We start from the raw sequence: 23,907 nt of genomic DNA on the forward strand, positions 1-23,907 counted from the left end.
TATATATACAGTCTCCGGTAATATTCAGTAACCTTCCTGAGTACTACACAGTAATTTTATAGTTGTAAATTTTGAAAGTACAGTATATTAAAAACAAGAGATTAAGGGGCAAAAACAGGAAAATCACAAGTTCCAGGTCAGCCTGGGTAACTTTGAAGCGCTGCTCAAAAAATAAGTCCATAATAATAGCACAATACAATATAGGCTGAGGATGTAGTTTAGTATAAAAGCCCTAGGTTCAAACCCTAATACAATCATTCAATGTATACAAATAAATAGGTAAATAAATAAGTATAAGAGAAACACAAAGATATAACAGAGATAGGAGGAAGATTCCCTGAAAACTTGGTCTACTAAAGTGATGTAGAGCCAAGTTCCTAGCCTCAAGGAAATTCCAATCCAGCCAAGAACATTAGAGAAGTCAGACCACAAGGGAGAAGAATAGGTTACTCCTTTTTTTAAAGGAGATACAAGGCACAAACAGAGGTGAAAAGAGGCAGTCTTGAAAACTTTTTGGTATACAGCCAACCAAAGGAAGGATTTTAAATAAAAGTGCAAAGTACAGTAAAATATGATCAAAAGCAAAATGCATAGAAAGCCTGGAGGGATAAAATTTAGGAACCCATACCAATTTCCATTAGACAATAATCAGTGATAATGAACTTATGCACAAAATTGGGTGTAATGAGATTTCTTTTGGTAAACTTTTCAAGGTTAACTTTGTGAACTGCCTATCAGTCAAAATCCATTCAAGCCAGATGTAGTGAGGAACACATATAATCCCAGAACTCTGCAAGGCTGAAGCAGGAGGATCACAAGTTTGAGCTCCACCTGGGCAATTTAGCAAGACCCTGAATTGTATGTTCTTTAAAAAAAAAAAAAAGAAGATCAGAAAGTCTAGAATTAGTCCTCTTATGCCTTCAAAACTACAAGGCACACTTACAAAAATTTCCAGAAGTGAATGAAAGAGCCAAGAGGCCTATTTGTAGATTTTTTGTGTATGTTCACCTAATCATATTCTAACTCTTCTGAAACATATCAGATCTTTATCTGTGTTATTTATAGCAATTATGTTAATAACTATGCTATGTATAGCAAATAAATGAGAAATGACTAATATGATTTGGCATAATGGAGTTCACTATTTCACAAAACAAATCAGCAGGATCACAACCACATAAACTTTCAGAGAAAGTAACACAGAAGCAACACCACCTCACCCATTCCCCAGGTGCTGAGAGGAAAAGAGTCAAAAGAAGCACACTTATAGTAGGGTTGCTCTCTTGCCAGTAAACTTGGCATGAAAAGCCAGCTTCCTGAGGGCAAAGATAGGGGCTCTGTAAACCCATTTCACTGTTAAAAACAGTAAGGACTGGCTAATGACAGCCTAAGATAATGCCACCCTCCCCTCAACCCCTCATCCTTAATTATTTGAATTATGTGCTTGAGGGAAAGAAGGAAGAGTAACAGAGACACACACAGTACCTGTTGTTGAGAATTGTAGTCAAAAAGTCCCACAGTTGCTGCTGCGGAGTCCACAGGTACCTGCGTGCCTGAATAATCAAACTGAAGAGGCTCCATGCCCACATGTTCCATGGGGTCCAAGGGGACACTCTGGGACTCCATATTGGAGAAATCCTCCACAGGCTTGGCACCATTGGTGCTGGTCAGCTGGGCTAAGCCCTCAGAACCATTCTGGTTTGGACCCAGAAGATCCACTTCATTAGCAGAGTTCTGGCAATTACCAGGGGTACGGCTAAACAGAGAAAGTAAAGGGCATTAAACCTTATTTTGAGTGGGAAGGGACACTAAAGCAATCCCAAGTTTAAGGACAATGTTGACAAAGCTCATTATCAATAATACTTAAAGCTATTTCTATAAAATAGCTTTACAGTCCTTATAGGGTTACATCCTCTAATTTTTCTATTTGTCTTCCCACCCACCACCCACCCATCCACCTATTAATTTACATTAACTGCTATTAATTAACTGCTATTAATTTACAATCCCTTCATCAAAAGTTCAGATTTGAGGAGCACTAGATAAACTGAAAAAAATGTTGCTTGTGGCATCCATAAAAACAGGTATCCCACTGAGCATGGTCGCTCCCACCTGTAATCCCAGCATTCAGGAGGATAGGGCAGGAGGACTGCCTCAAGGTCAAGGCCAGCCCAGGCTACAGAGTGAGTTCAAGGCCAACCTGAACCACACAGGGAGACCCTATTTCAAAAAAAACAAAAACAAACATGCCTGTCAAAACACAGGTAGTAAAATATGCCCCCAACATCGGGGGAGGGGGAAAGGAAAGTGACAAAAGAATTAGGATGTCTCTTATATATGTACCAACACCCCACAGTGAATGTAATCATTACGTACTCCAAACATTCTAATATACAATACAACATGTATTTTTTTTAAATATACAGCCAATGAAAAAAAGTCTTTCTACAGGAAATTCCACATCTCAGAATGATTCTAACAAAAACATTTTATGTATTATTGATACTAATGACCAATGTTAAGACTCTCTTCCCTTTTAATAAGCCAGAAGATGCAGACCATTTCAAAACAGCAAAAATTCATTCACTATTAAGGCTATGCCCCTATTAACAAGATAAATCTAAAAATTAAAACTAATGTGAGGATATAATTTATCATCCAAGCTAGGACACTCCAAACAGCAAAAAAAAAAGGGTACTACTAGTAGTTACCTGGGATATAAGTATAAAGGAATGCTGTTCTGGGGAGCCCAGGATATACCATCACCCTATGTAAAAGGATTACAGAATTATAACAAACAAAATCAAACTAACATATATTAATATTATAGTCAAGGGATGTAGCATTTGGCTACATTCAATGTCCTTCATCCCTGAAAGAAATTCCATAGCTGGTTTATAGTAAGTGTAACTTCATGTTCCCTCATGCACAGAGCACCACCAGCCCCCAGCAAAGTAATACAAAACAATACTACAGGCTGCTTGCCAATTTAGAGTGGAAGAGCACCTGAGCTCAGCTAAATGACAACATGGAAGAGTGTGTTACCCTTTGCCTCAAATTTTATGCACAGACTAATTATATACATATTCAAGATATAAAAATTAAACAACCGATACATTGTTCTACAAATGATACAAAATACATTCTAATTTTAACTTTGGTAGGTATTGTGATGGTGTGTGTGTGTGTGTGTGTGTGTGCGCGCGCGCATCTATGTGGGACATATGAAAATACATTCCTATTAATTTAGGCTGACACTGAAATTCCAATTTAAATTACTTAACTATATATTTATAGTATTTATATAATTATGTAACTGTATTATTTACCTGTTTACTATATAGGATTCTTATAAATCTTTAAAATTCATTCTTATAACCAAAGGTTGCCAGTATAAATAAGAAATAGTTGCCCACTGTGAAAGACAAGTATGTAATACTGTGTGTATTAAATGATAAGGTAAAATCTGCCAAGTTAATAAGGACCAGAGATGGGAAGAGAGGCACCTGTGGAAGTGATAGGATTAAACCCAAGTCATTTAAGCTGTATCTCTGGTTCTTCAAAATGAGGAAAATGATATCTAACCCACCCACCTCTAAAGAAGCTTATGAAACTCAAATGAGTTAATATACAAGTTTTCAACTCTTTCCCACTAACATGCCCGAGGTACCTGATATTGTGATTTATAAGAAGCTTGGAAAAGTCGAAGGTGCCTATCTGAGGTGATTTTGATACTTGAGAATTACTTAGATTTTTAATGGAATCTTTCTACAAGCTCTAGAGCTCTACACGATGCAAAATTCACCATTCTGGCAAAGGATCAGACAAAGACAACTCTTAGAAAAATTCCACCTCATCAGTTAATTAACATCTTTATAGCATGGCCTATGCTAGATTCAATTTTTTAGAAGAAAATGGGACAAGGGCCTCTCTAAAACAAATATAAATTGAAACAAAAACGCACAGCCCACATTCAAAGATCAGAAGTGGAAAGCATACAAACCTAAAATCTTTGACGTCTGCATCAATCCCATTCTGCACTGGTAAACCATTGGTCTTGTCCATCACATCACCCTCCTCCTTCAAATCTCCTAGCTTATCTCCATCAAACGTACCCTTGTTCTTCTTTTCACCTTTGTCGTTTTCATCACTGTCTGCATCCCTTGGGCCCTGTTTAAAAAATAGCTTCAGCTTCACTAATCATCATCACTAGTACAGTGGACATCCACTGCAGACATCAGGCTACTCTAGGTGCTGGTCAGAAGAGGAAGTGCCCACACTCTTTCAGACGTTACATCCAATTAACAAACAACACAGGCAGGAACACTGAAGAAAGTCTCACCAAATGGGGAAGACAGACACATGTTTGTTACAGAATTTAGGACACTCTTACCACAACCAATGTCCCCACCACCCCACTGTTTTTAGTTTTCATGGGTGGGTGGGGAGACAGGGAGGTTCCCCTTTCAGCCCAAAGCCCAACCACAATTGTATGCCTCTCGATCCCACTTCTCTACTTTCAAATCATGTCTATGTAATAACATAACTCCTAGTACCCCCAGGTATGATAGCTAGTTAGTAATATAAAGGCAAAGTATTAAGCTCATAAAGAAATTTCATATCTCCCCACTATCCAATATAACCTCCTTTACTTCCAAACATGATGTAAGTGGAGGCCTTCTAAAAGAGTTGATGCGAAAGAATTTATCTCATAACATTGGCCCAGAAGAACTGATAGCTGTCAAACATGTTTACATTCTATTTTCTAAGGAAAGAAAGCAAGTTTCTTCTGACTAATAGCCAAAGCTAAGCACTGGGCTTTTTATATATTAAAAATGCACCTCGATTTTCAAAGGGAAAATCTATTTGGTATGGTTGCTTGATATGGTAGAGAGAACTTTGAAGAATCTTACATCAAAAGGTACTAAAGTAATCTTTGCTTTTGTAACACTAGTAATCTTTGTTATTCCTCACCACCTACTTCTGGATAAAGGAACACATAAACACACATGAGCCAAATTAAAGCTCCTGGGAAAAGGCAAATCTAATCAACAGAAGATGAGAGCTACTACACAGCATTTTCTGTCACCAAAAGCAAACAGGGTGGAACATAAGTAACGGAGGACAGAACCACGGACAATCAGTTGTGGACTGATTGTGTACAAAGGAAGGGCTGCAGACATAAAACCAAAAATGATCTTACAATAATTTTTAGATTGCTGATGAAGAAAGGATAACTCAAGAACTCTGAAATTGTTAAGACTTTCTGACTATTAATTCAGAGCCCATTTTATTTTAAAATTCATTCTCTTTATAAGTGAGATACAGAAAAGGACAACTTTAGTATATAATATGAAAAAAGAAACATGACATGGAACTTAGGATATACAACTTAGCTTCATGTAACATCAAGATGACAAGCCATAGCTCTCAGTCACTGAGATGTGTTTTGCAGAGTAGAATCTTTAAAATATGAAGCTGTTATTAATTCAGAAAGACTGAATAATAGCTAAGTACCACATTGAGATCCTAAAGCAGAAGGGAAAATGAAAGGATTCTAAAAGCAAGGAGATTTTTAAAGATGACTAGAGATACTAGCTTTCTCCACACTGTAATGGTAAAACTGACAGGAAATTGTGTGTTCATTTTTATATCCCTAACACTGAATATAGGGACTAGCAGGAGCTCAATAAATAGGACTTTTGCTCACGCTCACTCGCTCGCTCTCACTCGCTCTCTCTCTTCCCCCCCATAAAACTAGACTTCTAAAGTAAAACATTAACTCCTGTTTGCTTTGTTATCAGCAAATCAAGTTAAGAGTCTAGATGGTGGTAATATATTGGAAATGATTACATATTAATAGCAAAAGAGCTTTAAGAATCATCCTATAGTCATGAATAAGGAACTTTTTTCTAGGTATACAAATCAAATCACTGACTCAGCACCACCATCTTCAATGAGTTCAAAGTTCCCCTTACTTTCTGGAAGGAAAAATGCAAAGGAAGCAGAATAAAGTATACAAAATTTCCACAACACGAAAGAAAACCGACAGCAAGGAATACACATTGATCAAAATTAATGTGCTTAATTATCTTTCAGAGACCCTTCACAAACACTGAGAAATTACTCACCCCATCTATTCATATCCTGACCTTGCCTTAAAACATGCCACTGTGAGTAATTTTCTCAATTATACTAACAGCCAGACATGGTGGCACCAGTTTGTAATACCAGAAGGGTGTGAGGTGGAGGCAGAAAGATCATTAGTTTGAGCCCAGCCAGGAAAACTTAGCAAGATCCCACTTCAAAATAAAAAATGGCGGCCGGCAAGATAGCTCAGTGGACTAAAGTGCCTGCTTAGGCAAGTACCAAGACCAAAGTTCAATCCCTGGCACCACATGCCACACCAGCCCTGCCCCCAGGGCAGGCTAAACCTGCCAGAGTCCAGGCATAGTGGTGCACGCCCTCTGAATCCCAGAGCTGGGGAGGCTGAAAGCAGAAGGATCAACATGAGTCAAAGCTAAATAGTGAGACCCTTTAACAACCAAAAACATAAAAAAAAAATAATAAAAATGGGCTGTGATTTAGCACAGTGTGAAGGCCCTAAACTTAATCTCAAAAGGAAGAGGGAGGGCAGGATTACATTGCCAAAAGCTAGCTTTTCAAATGATTTCCCAGGGACAAGCTGCTTTTCCCTGGGATGTTTATTCCTACAAAATACTATTGCCTGATGTTCTACTCTGAAAAACCTTGGTGCCAGCATGAATAGTACATACTTCTTTTTGGAAGGGAGAGACCACAGAGATGCTTCCATTTCTTGATCTGGATGGCTGTCACACGAATTTTTTCATTTTATAAAAATTCATGACCAGAACACTTACAACTTGTACACTTTTGAATGGAAGAACACATGCTTAATCCCTACACCATCACCACCACCACCACCAACAAGAAAAAAAAAAATTATTTTCTAAAAAGCTCAATAAATCAACAGTGAATCCTCAATAAAACTGCATGGCAGACCAGTCTTGATTCCTGAGATAGTCCAAGTGGGAAATCTACTTATCAAAAAATCTTTAGGTATGAGATTGTAGTAATATCTTTTTTCTTTTCTTTCTTTTTTTTTAAATGTATTTAGTACAGGGTCTACAGGGTCTCACTAGAGAGATCAGACTCATAGTGATCCTCCTATTTTCAGCCTCCTAAGCGTTGGAATTACAGGTGTGCACCACCACGCCCAGTCTAGTAATGTCTTTTAGACATGTGAATATCCTAAAGAATACAACAAAAGCACAAATGGATTGGTAAATTTTATGATATTTCTGTGTGTGGGTTTTTGTTTTTTGAGACATGGTCTTGTAGTTCATATTGGACTCAAACTGGTACTGATTCTCCTACCTCAGCTTCCCAAGTGCTACAATTACAGATATGTACTACCATGCTTACCTTCCCAAATGTTACGGTATTTTTACATTTTTTAAAATATGTAAAATAAGGCTATGACAGCTAAATAGTCAATTCAAGAAGTACTGATACAGGGTGCACCAAATGCATGCTATATTTCAACTGCTAACAATTACTCATCAAAAGGCTTGGACCAGCCATTTAATCTTAGTTTGCTTGTCTATACAATGGTATATTTTTGTTTAATAAAGAGTAGCTATGAAAAAAGAACAAATGAGAACATCGATGAAATAATGTATGTATAAACATTTTCTAAAGAGCAAGTCATTTCATACAAATGCAACTTATTGTTAGTAAAAGGGATACACTAGTACAATGTTTCCTAGAGCTATACAAGATACCAAGATTAAAATTTTTAAATGCTCAAATTCTGAAATACAAGTGTACAGCCAATTTGGTCTTCCCAGGGCACAATCATTTTTATAGTGCTATGGTTCTGTAATTTGGTTTATCTTTCTAATCTTTATAAGCGAAGCATCTTGGCTCATAGATTCTGATTTGGTCAACAGAAGCTCCACTAAATGTGATGACAGTTCTTACTTCAGAAGCTTTGATAAGCACCCACAACTGAGAACCAATATAAAGTCCAACATAAGCATCAGAATAGCAGAGTTTAGCCAGGCCTGGTGTTTAAACCTGTAATTTCCAGCACTGGATACAAAGTGAGCTCAAGGCCAGCACTGTCTCAAAAAAAAAAAAAAAAAGAAAAGAAAAGAAAGAAAGAAGAAAAAAGCAGAGTTCATTTTATGTATGTTTTGCATTCTGAGTTATGTATTTCCTAATATATGATGGTACTAAAAAACCAATTAGCTAAATAATGGACAAAGTACAGAACAGCAGCACCTTTTCTGTATGAGCTTCCTTTGGATAGCCATTAACCCACTGCTCAAAAAAAATTCCTAAGTTGAACTTTCCAAGCCCAATAAAAAATTTACAATGTGGAACCAAAAATGATTCTAAGGTGGAATATGTTCCACTGCTAGACATTAATGAATAAGGAGAGAAACAGGCATACTTAGAAACAGCATACACTGCTGTGATCAGAGTCCTGTATGTATAGCTCCACTTCCTTAAAAGATTCATATAAAGGGAAAAATACTTCTAAGTGTATCTCTGAATTCTGAATGTAGTCAAAAGTAGGATTTAATTCTTGCTCTTACTTTATAATGATCTTACAACAAAGCTCCACATAGCAAAGTTACATTCAGTGACACTAGAAATTTTCTCCTCTATCCACTCCATCCCTCCAAGAGTCTTATTACACAGCTCAGATTGATTCTGAACTTGGGGCAGTTCTCGTGTTTCAGCCTCCTAAATACTAAAGCACACATCTCTATGCCTAGCTTTTTTCTAGGAAGAAACTGTTCTGTGTATTTGCTTGATTCACTGAATCCAAAAAATACCACAATATTGATTTAAATATTGATTCGTCCTGAACATAATTATGTTTTTCACAAAAATGAAAGAACAAGGGCCGGCCAAATAGCTCAGTGGATTAAAGCACCTGCAAGCAGGCTCAAGACTGGGCATGGTGGCACAAGCCTGTAATCCCAGCTCTTGGGAGGCTGCAAACAGGTGGATTACTACAAGTCTGATCTAACAGTGAAACCCTGCACACCCTGTAGACCCTTCCCCAAAATAAAAAAAAATTAAAAAATAAAAAAAAGGCAAGAACACTAAATTGTGAAATTCTTTTAGGGTATGGCAGTTTATAGCTGGGGGGGAAAAGAGATCGAATTTAAATTACCAGACAAGTGAAATACCTTTGTATTTCAGGTGATGCATGCCTCTAATCTTGGCACTCTGGGAGACTAGAGCAGGAGGATCCCAACTTGAAGTCTATCTTGAGCAACTTAGCATACAGCAAGACCAGGTCTTAAAGTTTCCAAAAAAAAAATTTTAAGGTCCAGGGAGCTGGACATGGTGATACACACTTATAATCCCAACACTTGGAAGGCTAAAATAGGAGGGGTCACAACGAATTCAAGGCCAGCCTGGACACCACAGTTCAAAGCTAGCCTGAACTATACAGCAAGACCCTGACTCAAAAGCTAAAATAAAAACATGTACCAATAAAAAATAAAAAATAGGGCCCGCCAGATAGCTCAGCAGACTAAAGTGCCTACTTAGGCAAGTGCAGGATACCTGGGTTTGATGCCCATGCCATGCCAGCCCCACACCGCCCTGAGGACAAGCTGAGACAGCAATTGAAACCAGGCATGGTGGAGCATGCCTGTAATCCCAGTGCTTGGGAGGCTGAAAAGAGGAAGATCACTACAAGTCTGATCTGTGCAGTGAGACCCTGTAGACCCTGTATTAAATACATAAAAATTAAATTAAATTAAAAATAATTTTTTTTAAAAAGGGCTGGCAGACCCATAATAGTGGTGCACACCCATAATCCCAACACTTGGGAGGCTGAGACACCATGAGCTCAAAGCCACCCTGGGTTACATAGTGAGACTCTGTCTCAAAATAACAATGAAAAAAAAGGGGGTGAGAGATGGGGAAAGGTCTAGGTTCAATTCCCTATACCACCAAAGGGGGAAAAGGACATGAAGAGGAAAAAGAAACCTAAATTTAACACAACAAGATCCTTTCATGAGATACCCAACTCATAAACCAGTACAGCAGAGCAAAAAAATGAGATGGGAGGGCCGGTGAGATACTACAGCAGTCTAAAGTCTGCTTAGGCAAACAGGCAGGTGCAGGGAATGTGGTTTGATCCGTGGCACCACATACTGTGCCAGCCCAGCCCAGTAATATGTAACTGCATATTATAAGGGCTAGCTGAGCTGGCCACAAAAAAAAATTACATCAAGATCAAAATTAAAGGGGCGGGGGAGATGGCTCAGTGGAATAAGTGCTTCCCTAGCAAGCGCAAGGCTCTGAGTTCAATCCCCGGTTCCACCAAAAAAAAAAAAAAAAAAAAAAAAGATCAGAATTAAAATTAAAACAAAGTTTAAATCCAAGCCCTTATTTTTCCTTACTATATATTAACAGAAACAAAGTACTACCTAAAGATTAAAGCAATTCATAGAAATGCAATTCACCTCTTTTTTACAACTCATATTTTTTTAAAAGCCTTCAAAGTACTTTATCCAATTTGCAGTTTTCCCATTGTCTTTTTCATCTTCTTTCCTCCCACTTACCAAAGGATTAAAAAACTGCTAGATACCCTATGCTCCAAGGTTCCAAACTTATCATTAGACTCTTTGTCCAACTGGTTCTTCTGAGATTCATCTAATCTGATACATTTTATGTACACTAAAAAAGGAAATCCTTCCAGTTAAAGTATGGCAGACTGTTACCTGAAATATGCTTAATTTCAGAATAGGCAAAAGTCAGTAAGTGTACACTACAGAACAGTCATGCTAGGCACTTTGGACAGAATCACCCATCTTCTAATGTGCAGAAAGAGCAGTCACCTCTACTGTGCTATCCAAGAGGAAAAAGAAAATATATCTTACATGAGAAAAGTAGTGTCTGCTTAACTTCTCCAAATAGTTTACTGGGTTTTTCTCTTTTTCTTTATTTAGTCAGAATCTAAAAGCTTGACAATGCAAAGTAGAGCATGAAGATGTTTTAACACAAACCCAAATCTGAAGGGGCTCTACCCTGGATATGAGTTTCTAAGAGCATCCTGATAATTCTGCATTCTGAGGAAATTATCTGATTGCAAAACTTATAAAGCTTTAATACAGAAAGAAAACTTATAAAGCTTTAATCATGAAGCTGGGTGTGGTGGCATATACCTGTAATCCCAGCACTTGAGAAGAGGGAGGATCTTTGCGAGTTTGAAGGCCAGCCTGGGTTACAAAGTGAGTTCAAAGCCAGCCTTAACTGTACAACGAAATCCTGTCTAGAAAAAGAAAAGAAAAGAAAAGAAAAGAAAAGAAAAGAAAAGAAAAGAAAAGAAAAGAAAAGAAAAGAAAAGAGAAAGGAAGGAGGGAGGGAGGGAGGGAGGGAGGGAGGGGGAGAGAGGAAAAGGAGGGGGAAGGAAGAAAGGGAGGGAAAGACAGAGGAAGAGAAGGAAACAAACTGTACAGGAATGTAGATTTTGCTTCTGTAATCTAGAAGGGGCATTTCTCATAAGCTCCCAGGCAAAGGAAATGCTAGTGGTACACTGACTGTGTGAAAGCACCCTTTACGTGATTTACAAAGGCTTTTCATAGTTTACATAGCCACAAAAATCAGACTTCCATTTTGCAAATGAGAAAACTAAAATCCAGTTGAGATTCTAACATGTAATTTCTCCCTGTATTATAATGTTCAAAGGGTTTTTTTCCCCTCTTAAATCAATTAAAATAGTACCTGTTACCTAAAATAAATGCAGTGAAGCCTAGAAAAACAACTTTTGTAATAAAAATCAACTGCTACCAGTATGATTTCTCCTCTAGGTCAAAAGCTGTCACTCTACACAGAACAAGCATAAAGACCTTCACAAGGTATTTCTTCTAAAAATAATCTATATTTCTGTAATGTTATAATAGTCTAAACCCCAATCACTTTTTAAAGGAGTTTCCTCAATTCCCTAACCAACAAGACAGAAACTATGACCTGCTATTCTGACTGTGTAGGCTCCAGCCTATTAAAGAACATAGCTGCTATTACTCCATATCAACTGTAGTGGGGTCCTTAGATGCACACACAGGCCTGAAAAATATATAACTGCATCTGATTTGAAAGCAGAAACAAACAAAATGAACAATACAAAAGAAAATTAAAGACTTGATTGGCATTACTAGATTTTCTCGTATTCACAAACTACCTTGAAGGTTGGGATTTGTATATGGAATGCTACCAAGAATTTACACCAAGTGCTAAGAATAAAATATGGTTGTCACATTCCTCTTGTCAACCTGTAAGTGTTCTTATTGCAGAAACTAAAACTATTAAACTTTTTGTCTAATCAAAATGAATTCAAGGGCTGAGGTGATAGTTCAGTGGCCTAAAAACCTGCCCGGCAAGCTCAACGACCTGGATTCGATACCTGGTACTACATGCCATGCCAAGCCAGCCACTGAAACTGGGCATGGTGGTGCATGCCTGTAATCTCAGTGCTGAGGAGGCTGAGACATGAGGATCACTAGGAGTCTGAGCTGTGTAGCGAGACTATACCAAATAAATAAAAGAATAAGAAAAAAAATTCTTCAAAATGAATTTTGAGGGGCTGGTGAGATGGCTCAGTGGTCTAACGCACCTACTTAGAACAAGCTAAACTAAGCAAAGCACAGGGACCACGGTTCAATCCCCCAGCACCACATGCCAGCCAGCCCCGCCCCCTGGTGGGCTAAGCTGGCCACATACACACACACAAAATAAATAAATAAAATTTAAAAAAAAACTAATCTAAAAAAAAAAAAAAGCCAAAATGAATTTTGAGAGTTCTGGGTTAGAGCACTCTGGGAAGCTAAGGCAGGAGGATTCAAGTTTGAGCCTAGCCTGGCCACTTTATCAAAGGAAGACTGATAAAGAGGTAAATAATATCATGCTAGGTGTAACCAGGAAATCTCCTTGAAGATAAAAAACTATTACAGAATGAGATTACTATAGTTACGAACCCCCATCACCTGAAAAGTCAAACTATGGATTGATTATTTGTTGTCATATCTGAGAATGACTTCTTAGTATGTACTAAAAGGTCTAAAATCACTATACCATCAGAGATAATGTTTTCAGCTCTCTAGTGATTAGAATACATCTTCTCCATGACTTACTGGAAATCACACAGATGAAGTCACCAAAAGAAGTAAAGCAACTATGGGTGTGGTAGCATGTGCTTATAATCTCAGCACTTGAGAGACTGAAGCAGGATTACTGTGAGTTTGAGGTCAGCCTGGATACATGGCGAGTTCAACACCAGCCTAATCTCAAAGCAAGACACTACCACAAAAAAAGACAAAAGTAAGAGCAGGGACAGTAAAGCACACCTGTAATCCCAGCACTCAGGAGGTTGAGGCCAAAGGAACACTGAGCATTCAAAGCCAGCCTGGGCTATAAAGTGAGTTCAAGGCAGCCCAAACAAGATAGCAAGACCCTATCTCAGAAAAACAACAAACAAAATATAAAACAACTGGAGACTCAGACTCCAACTATCAAGTACTACTCTTCACAATAATTATAACCAGATATCGATATCATCCTTGTTACCTGAATACAACATTTTTTTTTGAATACAACATTTTGAGTGAACACTTGTTTTTAAAAAGAAAAGGTTCACCTATGTAAAGAAGACAAATGTGTATCTTAACTAAAAAGTAATTCAGGTTTCTGTGAATATAGCTTTAGTCAGGTGTTACCCTAACCAACAGCCAAAGCAAAGCCAGTTAGGTATATGGTCAGCAGGATTCAATCCTAAAACTCATCAGCAGTTACAAATGGCAGGTAACATGATAGCTTGATGTCACTGATCTATTTTTTTCCTTTGTCACTCTATAGATGCAACTCAAGTCAAAATATGGGATATTTTATTACCACAAACTTCCAAGAAGCTAAAACATAGATTTAGAGTTTTCATTTATCTGTGATGCATGCCTCAGAAGCTTGGTAAATTACTCAACTGTTATTGTCTAATCTCCTGATCTCATCTATTCTGAGATCTAATCTCCTCTGGTCACAGTACTATAAAAGCTAAAACTGCCAGTCTTCCAAGACAACTAAAGAGGAAACCCAACTTCACAAAAACAAAAGAAAAAGAACCCAAAAGACACAGCCTTTACCATAAAAAACTGACTTAAGAGAATAATTCTTGTAAAAAGAAAAGTATAAGTAAATACAGTAATAATTTAGTCCCACCATTTTATCTTCCTCCTACCTCCACTGACTTTTTTTCCTCCTACAAACACCACAGTTATACCCAGGAACATGATTCCTAAATAAGCCCCACAAAATAGAAAGTGGCTGCACACATGTCAGAAAAGGTACAGTCAGAGCACAAAGGTTCCAATTCATCACACTAGCAATTCACTAACACATAGTACTCTTTTTGTCCTCTAGTGAATAAATGAAATTCATAGCTAATGTTTAGAAGATGCTACTTCTTCTGAAGAATCTGTGCTCATAGGTGAGGAAAGGGTTGAGAGTGCAGGACGAGCTAAGGATAAGGTGAAAAGAGAAGTAACTCCAGTCTTCCCATGAGACAAAAGGCAAATGATTATTTGGACTGATCCTACTGCTCACATCCAAAGGATATATCCTGTTCTTCCCAAGCAGTCCCTTGGGAAGGTTCAAATGTAAGAACCCATTTTTCTATCTGATCCACCAAGCCACTAAATCTGACCTAAGTCTTTGAAGGGTCAAAGACCCAGAAGCACTCAGATTAACTTCAGAATGGCTAATACTCAAGAATCATACTTGATATTTGAGGAAGCTATATCCAAATGAAATACTCTACTTCTTACACTAAGACGTTTTAAAATAAAGGGGAGAAAACAAGGCCAAGCCTCCAGTAGCTAGCAACAAACACAGGGAAATCAAAATGTTAATTAATACATGCTATAAGATAAGAGATGGTCATAGAGGCAAAATTTTAATATGATTTAGGGAAGTCTCTCCTAAATTCTTGCCATCAAGGGGTATTAGCCAAAAAGGACTTCAGGAAGAAAGGACTGTAAAAAGGTAGAGAATGCATTCCATTAGGACAGAAAGAAGGAAGATAGATCTGAGATGCCTCTTGTGCCCTTCTTAGCTGTGACTTGAAACGTACAATCAGTCACAAAACACAAAATGAGAAAGAATCAAATGGTAACATAAAAAGACTTTTAGTTATATATATAGTGAAGAAATAGATTCAGAAAGGCTATCAAGTGATTCTTGAGGAAGGCTACTAAGGTTTAACAGGAAGAAGCTATAGACAAAGCCTATAGCTATCACTTAGCCTCAGAGGGGTAAGTCGCGATGAGTCTTAAAAAAAGTACTTCAGCCAGGCCTGGTGGTGCACACCTGTAATCCCAGCACTCAGGATGCTGAGGCAGGAGGATTGTTGTGAGTCAGGAGAATAGCCTGGGCTACAAAGTGAGCCCAAGGCCAGCCTGAGCTGCATAGCAAGACCCTGTCTCAAAAAGACAAAGAAAGGAAAAAAAAAAAAAAAAAAAAACCCTACAGATAAAAAATTAACAGAAACTCTGTAATTTCCTGATAGGCTGGCAAAGCTATTCAGTAAAGGAGGGCCAAAGACAATATTTATAATAAAGTCCAGTTTGCAAGCAAGAATGATTTAATCTAGATCATTTTAGGGTCACCAAGGATACTGACAGAAAAATGCTCTCAGATCTGAGATTCCCTATTAACATTCAACTTCAGCGTTCTTTTTTAAATTCCTTCTCTTTGTTTTTTATCTTTATTTTAAGCTAAGACTAATGTTTTCTGGAAGACTAATAAACTGAGATTTATATTTCAGTTCCTACATCATCACATAGCTATCAGTGTGTCCCAAAAAAATACTATTTCTCCATTTTTAAAGTTTAGTTGAACATGTTTGCTGAGCTCTATTTACAATGGAAATGCTTAAAAATATGGAATGCTTAGTTCTTGCTGTAACTAAGGAAACGAAACAGGTATATTTTGCTTTAGGGGAAAAAAGAGAAAGAGAGATAGGAACAAGTTCCTCAGGCCAACTTACAAATCCTCCTTTTCTTAGACAGGAATCGCCCGGGGATGAGCTCAACACATACTCCACCATGCTAACGCCTAGTCCCCCACTCTCCGACCGAGGGGACAGAACAGAATTGACCTCACTGTTCACATGGAAACTCTGACCAGGTCTTCTCTGCACCATGATTGGCTGGGAAACTGAATGATCTACAAAAAAGATACACAAGCATGATACAGTGCAGCCAGAGGCCCAAACAAATTATGAGTCCTGTCTCATGGATAATCCAATGACTGGGAATCAGGAAATCTGTCATGTTCCTCTGAGCAGAAATCTACAGTATTTTTCACTAGGTCCTGACAGTCCAAATAAACTAAGGAAATGGAACACACTTCATTTATCCAGCATAGCAGAGAATACAACAATTCATGTAACTGGTTTATCTAACTAAATGAATAAATTAACATTTAGACCTTTCAAATAGAAGAATTTCTTTAAGATGTTTTACTGGCAGTATTATTAAAATGAGCTTACTGGCCTTTTACAGAAATGCAATCCAATCTTTTCTGATACTATCATCTTGAAGTTCCACTCTTACACTGTGCTGTGACATAGCACACCATCTTTGGGGTATTCTATCTCCTTCCTCCCTCTAATTTGTCTCGTCTTGCTGCTGTGTCTACCTCTACATGTTCTCCCCTATCCCTCTCAGGGGCAGTCTATCGCCAGAATGTCTGCCCATTGACTCCATTTGGCCCCAAGTACATATAAAGATAAATCATCCCATACACGGTATTGAGGGGCAAGGGGAGAAAAAGAAATATGAACTTCAAATAGCAGGCATAGATTTTCTAATTCCAAGTATGCTGACAATAGTATAGAACAGAAGGGTATAGCTAAAATTATGGTCATTTCAAATAAGACCATTCCTCTGTGGCTAGCACTTGAAAATACTGAAGACTTGATTTTGTGTTAATTGTTTTAATATATTACATCATATAAGCTCCTTAATGGCAATTATACTACTGGACAGGACATTTGCTTGACATGCTTATGTCACTGATGTAAAAATTCATGACTTGCCAAATGCTGAGGAAAGGAGCTCTAAGACAGGCATAAATCACAGTACAGATGCTAGATCTAGATTACCTGATGTTCCCCAGGCACTGTCTCGCCATTGATCACCCAGGAATATTCCTTTTGGTCCATCTTTGCTGGATTCATCTGTTTCCCAAAACTTTTTACCTGGCAAGAGCTGCTGCAAATTAAAAATAATAGATGCTTTTAAAGAATTCATAAAGAATGATAGTACAGCAGTCAACACTTTCTTTTAGACAAGGGTATTGAAGATGTTCACGTGCCCTGAATGTCTTTAATTGAAGTGTTCTGACTACACAGCTGTGGCCAAAGCACTACTATTTATTTGGTAAAAGAAGACTAAGGCAAAGGGGGACACTGATCAGACCATCCAATGAAGGCACAGCTTACATATCTAATATTCTTAAACTATGCCAAGATTTTTAAGGGAGAGGGATGGAACTAATATTGGTCTCATTAACTAACTGCATGCTAAGAGGATTCTGGGTGAAAAGGAAAATACCAACCACTTCTGCCTACAGATGTACTGTAAGTACTGGAGCATAAAAAGAGCTGTGAACCCCAGCTATTGCATGCTACAGGGAAAATTCATTTCCTTTATACATAAGACTCTTAAACAAACACTTCCCAACCACAACATTAGACTTCCAAAATTTTGAAAACATAGAAGAGCTATTATTAGAAGAAAAATAATCTTTTAATTTTAATGGTAGTTGGAAGTAACATTAAAATGAGTTTAAAAATTATTCTGACTTCTTAGAAATGCAGGTATCAATAGCCCTAAATCAATGAGAACTTTAAGTTTCAACCAAGGAAACACTAAGTACTTCAGCCAAACACAACAGTTTCACATAAGATCAAAGCATCAATGATCAGGGTTACAAAGGAAAATTTCACAAGAACACCATCATTCCTGGTTCTAGTATCATTCACTGGGGCCAGGGAGATAGCTCAGCAGAATAAGTGCTTGCCTGGCAAGCACAAGGTCCTGAGCTCAATCCCCCGTGCCATTAAAAAAAAAAAAAAAAGTTGTCTAGTATCATTCACTAAAATGTACCTCATAATTTTCCTAATTATGTTTTCTTTTCAACTGCTATCAGAAAAGTTTAAAGTTTGATATCGCTTTTAACCACTGTTTTTAAAAATAAGAAGGAACACACTAAAGAACTAAACTCAGAAGAACAGAATAAAACATCAGAAAATACAAAGCATTTGTTTCCCTCCTCTGCAATAAAGGTTTAACTTTCAACTTACAGTGCAAAACCTAATGATAAGGAAGAAAAAAGCTAAACTCTACCCATTAGAATGAATCCTGGTTTGGGCAGGCCAGACAGCTCAGCAGATTAAAGCACCTGCCTAGGCAGAGCATAGGGGCCAGGGTTCAATCCCTGCATGCCATGCTGGCCCCACCCCAGGGGGCGTGCTGAGACAGCAATTGAGAGTGGGCATGGTGGCACACACCTGTAATACCAGCACTTAGGAGACTGAAAAACAGAGGAGGATCACTACAAGTCTGATCTGTACAGTGAGACTCTATACACCCTCTATACACCTTTACAAAATACATTTCAAATAAAATGAATCCTGGTTCCCCAAACATAATTTCTAGGTTTCTTAGAATAATTAGAAACCACTCTTTTTTTTTTTTTTTTTTTTTTTGCGAAACCCAGAATTGAACTCAGGCCCTTGCGCTTTCCAGGCAAGTGCTTATTCTACTGAGCTATCTCCCAGTCCCTAGAAACCACTCTTAAAAAGTTCTATAAATCTGTCTTGTAGGCTTGGGTTACTGCCTGGGCCAATGTGGTTCCCACATGCATCTTTCACTTTGTTACTGTCTAATCAAACAGTATCATAACAAGACTTTAAAAAAAAAATGTATTTGGTACAGAGTCTCACTATGCAGCTCAGACTCATAGCGATCCTCCTGTTTTCAGCCTGCCTGGCACTGGGATTACAGGTGTGCATGACCACGTCCAGTCTCAGTGGCTGGCTCAGCATGCCTAAGGGTGGGGCCATCTCAGCTTGTGGTACTGGGGATCCAACCCCAGTTCCTGGGCTTGCCTACGCAGCCACTTAGTCAGCTGAGCTATCTCACCAAACCTCAATAAAAGACATTTTAATCTGACATTTAATTGCACAGATGTATAAGTTTTCTCAAAGGACAACAGTAACAGGCAGCAGTCAATTCCTCTGAGGTCTATTAACTTTGGTGGGTCAAAGTAAGAAGGGAGAGGTAAAAGAAGGATGAAACAGTCCAGATTAAAGATAAGAAGTAGAGGCAAGAAACTCTAAACTAGGTAACTGTGAAGCACCTAGGAAATTTTATTGAACTGCCCTGGGCTTCATTCCCTTTTTTCACTAATGGTGCAAGTATCCTTCAGGTTGTTGTGCTAATTAAGAGATACTGTCAATGGGTGCCTAGCACAATGTCTGCTTCACAGTACATTCTCAATAAACATATTCAGTGGCATCACACATAGGTGCTTTCAAATCCCAGAAGTGATGCTCAAACTGATGTATACTGTTCAAGAGACAATTGGAATGTCCCTGTTTTAATTTTCTTTTTTTTCTTAGCTTCTGAAATTCTTAACCGAAGATGACAAATAGGATTTTTTCCCCTTTTCAGCTCGGAATTTATTTTCTTTTATTTTGAAGAGAATGAGAACAAACAGGAGCCTACATCAACTACCCCTCTGTGTATACCTTACTGGTTAATGGTTATGTTTCCATATAACAGTGGAAATAGGGCAAAAGTAACTAAAACCACTCTTAGCCTTTAATTTTTTTAAGTGTTCATCATATTCCACAAAAGCTGGGAAATATTTACTCAAAACTGAGGGAAGGGGCCAGGGAGATGGCTCAGTAGAATAAGCGCTTCCCTGGCAAGCCCAAGGGCCTGAGTTCGATCCCTGGTTCCAAGAAAAAAAAAAAAACGAGGGAATATTCCCAGTACTTCCCCCCAACCAAACAAAAACCAAAACAGAAATGGCTTCTACTTCTAGTATTAGACTTCATATATAAATAGTCTGTCCATAAACTGTTAAATTGCTAACTGAAAGCAGCAATCTTTGAGCTTAAGGCTTCAAAAATGATTTCTGGGTTCCTGTTACCCCTGGCTATAACTTGTCAGGTTGTCATAAAGCTCAATGCCAGCAAAAGCAGGTGAGGGCCAGGGATATAGCTCAGCTGCACAGTGCTTGCCTGGCAAGTACAAAGTCCTGAGTTCAAAAAAAAAAAAAAGGCAGGTGAGTGCATAATAAAGCTCTTCCTAAGGTAAATTCTTTCAACAGGAAACAATATAGCAAATATGAAGCCAACTGCTAAAAAGTGGAAATTCTACTTCATGATAATATTAACAAGAAGGAGAATCTCAAGGAAAATGCATCAAAAAGCTTAAGTTTCTAGCTCAACAAGAATCAATAATGTCTCTAACTATTATGTACCAATCAATATAAACTGTGGGGGCCAGGGAGATGGCTCAGTAGAATAAGTGCTTCCCTGGCAAGTGCAAGGGTCTGAGTTCAATACCTGGTTCTGCAAAAAATAAATAAATAAATAAAAATAAACTGTGTAGGTATAATGGCACACAAACATAATCCCAACACTCTGGGAAGCTAAGGCAGGAGGACTGCAAATTCAGGCCCAACCTGGGTAATGCATTGACAGTGTGTCTCAAAACTGAAAAAGATGAATGAATAAATACAAGTTTAAGAGGGTGGCTCAGTGTGAAAGCCCTGCACTATATCACTAATACCACCCATTTTTTAATACCACCCATTTTTTAAAAAAGATCAATAAATATAAATTGTACTAAATAAATAAATAAATTGTAAGCAGATGCTTAGAGGCAGTGCAAAAAGTACTAGAATGCAATTTGCTTTGGCAAAGTAGTGGTGGAAAAGCTTTATTATCTATAAGAACAGAAAAGCCATGTTCAGAAAAGATAAAGAAAAAAAAGTGGGAGAGAAGCATAACTACATGTTGACTGGGGACAGGAGGAAAGTGAAATGAATGAATGAATTTCAAGGATGTTCTGCATATCACGGAGAACAAAAATTATTGAACCAAACTGGTTGGGGTAAAGACAGAAGCAAACTTAGTCAAGCCCTAAAATATCAGAGAACCTAGTATTTCTCATTACCCAAGCCATACATGTATACTCAATTATTAGCATCTGAGATGACTCCTAATAACCTATTCCCCTTAACTATGGAGCAGGACCTAGTGATTTAACTCTAAGAAAAAAAAAAATGTAAGCCAAGAGATCATTACAAAATGACTGCTTACACCCTTCTGCTGTCCTGCTTTGTTCGCTTTGGTGAAGACAGCTGCTATGCTATGAGCCACCCTAGGGAGAGGTCCACCCAGCATAGATCCAAGAGAAATCTCTGCACAACATTCATTAGGAACTAAGGCTCTCTAATAATCTGAAAAACTGACCCTGACACATGAGTCCAGAAAGAGAGCCTTAAAAAAGAAAAAGAAAATCATTCATTAGGGCTGGGAAGATAGCTCAGTAGAATAAGCGCTTGCCTGCTAAGTGCAGGGTCCCGAGTTCCATTCCCGGTACCGCAAAAAAAAAAAAAAAAGAAAACAGAAAGAGAGCCTTGAGATATGCACATCTCCAGCTGAAATCTTGCCTGCAGCTTGGGAAGCAATGCCTGGGTTTCTGACATAAAAACAAGGGAGACTTGGGGCCAGACCTTGGGGCCAGACGAGATAGCAGACTGAGCACCTGCTTAGGCAAGTACAGGGACCAAGGTTCACTCCCCAGTACCACCTGCCATGTTGGCCCCACCCACTGTCAGGCACGCTGGGGGAGGGGGGGCTGTTGATACACACCGTAATCCCAGGGCTGAGGAGGTGAGGAGGCTGAGAACAGGAAGACCCAAGCTGTGTAGTGAAACCCTGTTCCAAATACATTGGAGAGAGGGGGCAGGGAGAGAGAGAGAGAGAGCCAGACGGACGGACAGACGGACAGACAGACAGACAGACAGACAGACAGACTGACTGACTGACTGATTTGCCAAGCATAATGACACACACTTATAATCCCAGCACTTGAGATGCTGAGGCAAGAGGATCACAAGTTGGAGACCAGCCTGGGCTACACAGTGATTCCGAGGTCAGACTGAACTACGAAGTTAGACCATGGGCGGAGAGGGGAAAGAGACGGCGGGAAGGAGGGAAGGAGAAAAGGAAGGAAGGAGGGAGGGAGAGAGAGAGGGAGGGAAGGAAAATTAAATCAACACAGACATACTAAACTTAATCCCACCACTCAGGAGGCTGGATGGTCACTCAGGACGTAGGATGATTACCATTACATAATGAGTTCAAGTCCAGCCTGAACTACATAGCAGGCCCTCTCTCAAAAAAAGCAACAACACATAAACAAACAAACAGCTAAAATACATGTTCTGGTTTTTAACCTGATGCCCTCCCCACAAAGTCTCATGCATTCAAAGGTGGGGCTTTTTGTAATGTGACTGGATTCATGAGAGTACATTATGCTATGTTGTGTTGTCAGGAGGTAGGGTCTCATCAGCACAAGCAGATGGGGATGGGGGCCTTATCTCATTTCCAGCTCCTCCCTGACTTTTTGTCCTATCTGCCAAGCCATGAGCAGTTCTGGGGTCCATGGTTACAGCCAGCAAACCATGCAAGGACTAAAACAACTGACATATGAGCCATGGCAATCACTGATGTTTTCTGTACCTTGTTTAAAAAACAAAGTTAACAAAACACTTAAAAATTTAAACGTAAGCCAAAATAAACCTCTCCTCCCTTAAATTATGCGTGTAAAGTACTGTGTCCCAGCAACAAGAAAGTGACTAAGACAATAGATACCTAAATAAAACAAAATGACAATATATTGTCCAAGTGTTACTTCAAACTCAACAGTAACCTCTTTTCCTGGCTCACCAATCCAATATAATGCACACTAGTCGTTGCATTAGTTGCCCAATTCATGCACACTTAAATTCAATCACCTAAAATTTACATGCAAATTTACAGTATATGGAAAAACAGCTCCTCCTTACCCTGTATCAAGAACTTGGCAATATAAAGACTGGGGTTTTTTCATTTCTTTGTTTTGTTTTGTTTTGTTTTGTTTTGTTTTGTTTTTGCAGGGCTGGGGCTACAGCCCAGAGTATTGTGGGAGCTAATTAAGCCCTTTAACTACTGATGTACCACCCCTGGCCTAAGACTTTTTTTGAAAAGAGCAACAGATTACAACAGAGATTTAGAAGAAAGATCTTGCAATAAGAGGATTAAAAGATTTGACAATTCTAAAGAAAGATAACAGAAATTAAGAATTGGTCTAACCAGATATCTCAGTGGATTAAAGCGCCTGCTTAGGCAGATACAGGGGCCAGGGGTTCCATCCCCCGCATGGCGTGCCAGCCTGGCCCCTGGGACATGCGCCTCTAATTCCAGCTGTTGGGAGGCTTAAAAACAGGAAGGATCACTATGATTCAATCTGTGTAATGAGACCCTATATACCCTGGAGTAAATACACTTAAAAGAAAAAAAGAGAGAGAAAAAAAAAAAAAGGAATTGGTCCAACAAAGCAAACAGAAGTCAGTTTATGGGGGCTGGTGAGATGGCTCAGTGGTCTAAAGCACCTACTTAGAACAAGCTTAACAAAGCACAGGGACTGTGGTTCAATCCCCCAGCACCACATGCCAGCCAGCCCCGCCCCCTGGTGGGCTGAGCTGGCCACACACACACACACAAATAAATAAAATATT

General features: G+C 38.7%; 1 protein-coding gene across 16 annotated transcripts in view; it reads right to left on the reverse strand.

Annotated features, from left to right (window-relative positions):
- Positions 1–23,907, reverse strand: part of Pum1 (pumilio RNA binding family member 1) — a 136,148-nt gene that overhangs the window by 57,500 nt on the left and 54,741 nt on the right. For 8 of the 16 annotated variants that reach the window (XM_023702981.1, XM_004642918.3, XM_004642916.3 and 5 more), the window contains exons 4-7: positions 17,207–17,315; positions 16,088–16,266; positions 4,004–4,170; positions 1,486–1,756 (exon numbers count right to left, since the gene is read on the reverse strand). The exons of 2 other annotated variants lie outside the window; for them this stretch is intronic. In XM_023702981.1, coding sequence (XP_023558749.1) covers positions 1,486–1,756; positions 4,004–4,170; positions 16,088–16,266; positions 17,207–17,315 — 726 coding nt within the window. Of the gene's footprint in view, positions 1–1,485; positions 1,757–2,711; positions 2,736–4,003; positions 4,171–16,087; positions 16,267–17,206; positions 17,316–23,907 lie in introns of those variants that run through there. 6 more of the 16 variants (XM_023702987.1, XM_023702986.1, XM_023702985.1 and 3 more) reach the window with 4 other exon arrangements.

This window comes from Octodon degus, unplaced genomic scaffold, assembly GCF_000260255.1.
Source record: "Octodon degus isolate 3935 unplaced genomic scaffold, OctDeg1.0 scaffold00163, whole genome shotgun sequence".
In the NCBI taxonomy this organism is placed as follows: domain Eukaryota; kingdom Metazoa; phylum Chordata; class Mammalia; order Rodentia; family Octodontidae; genus Octodon; species Octodon degus.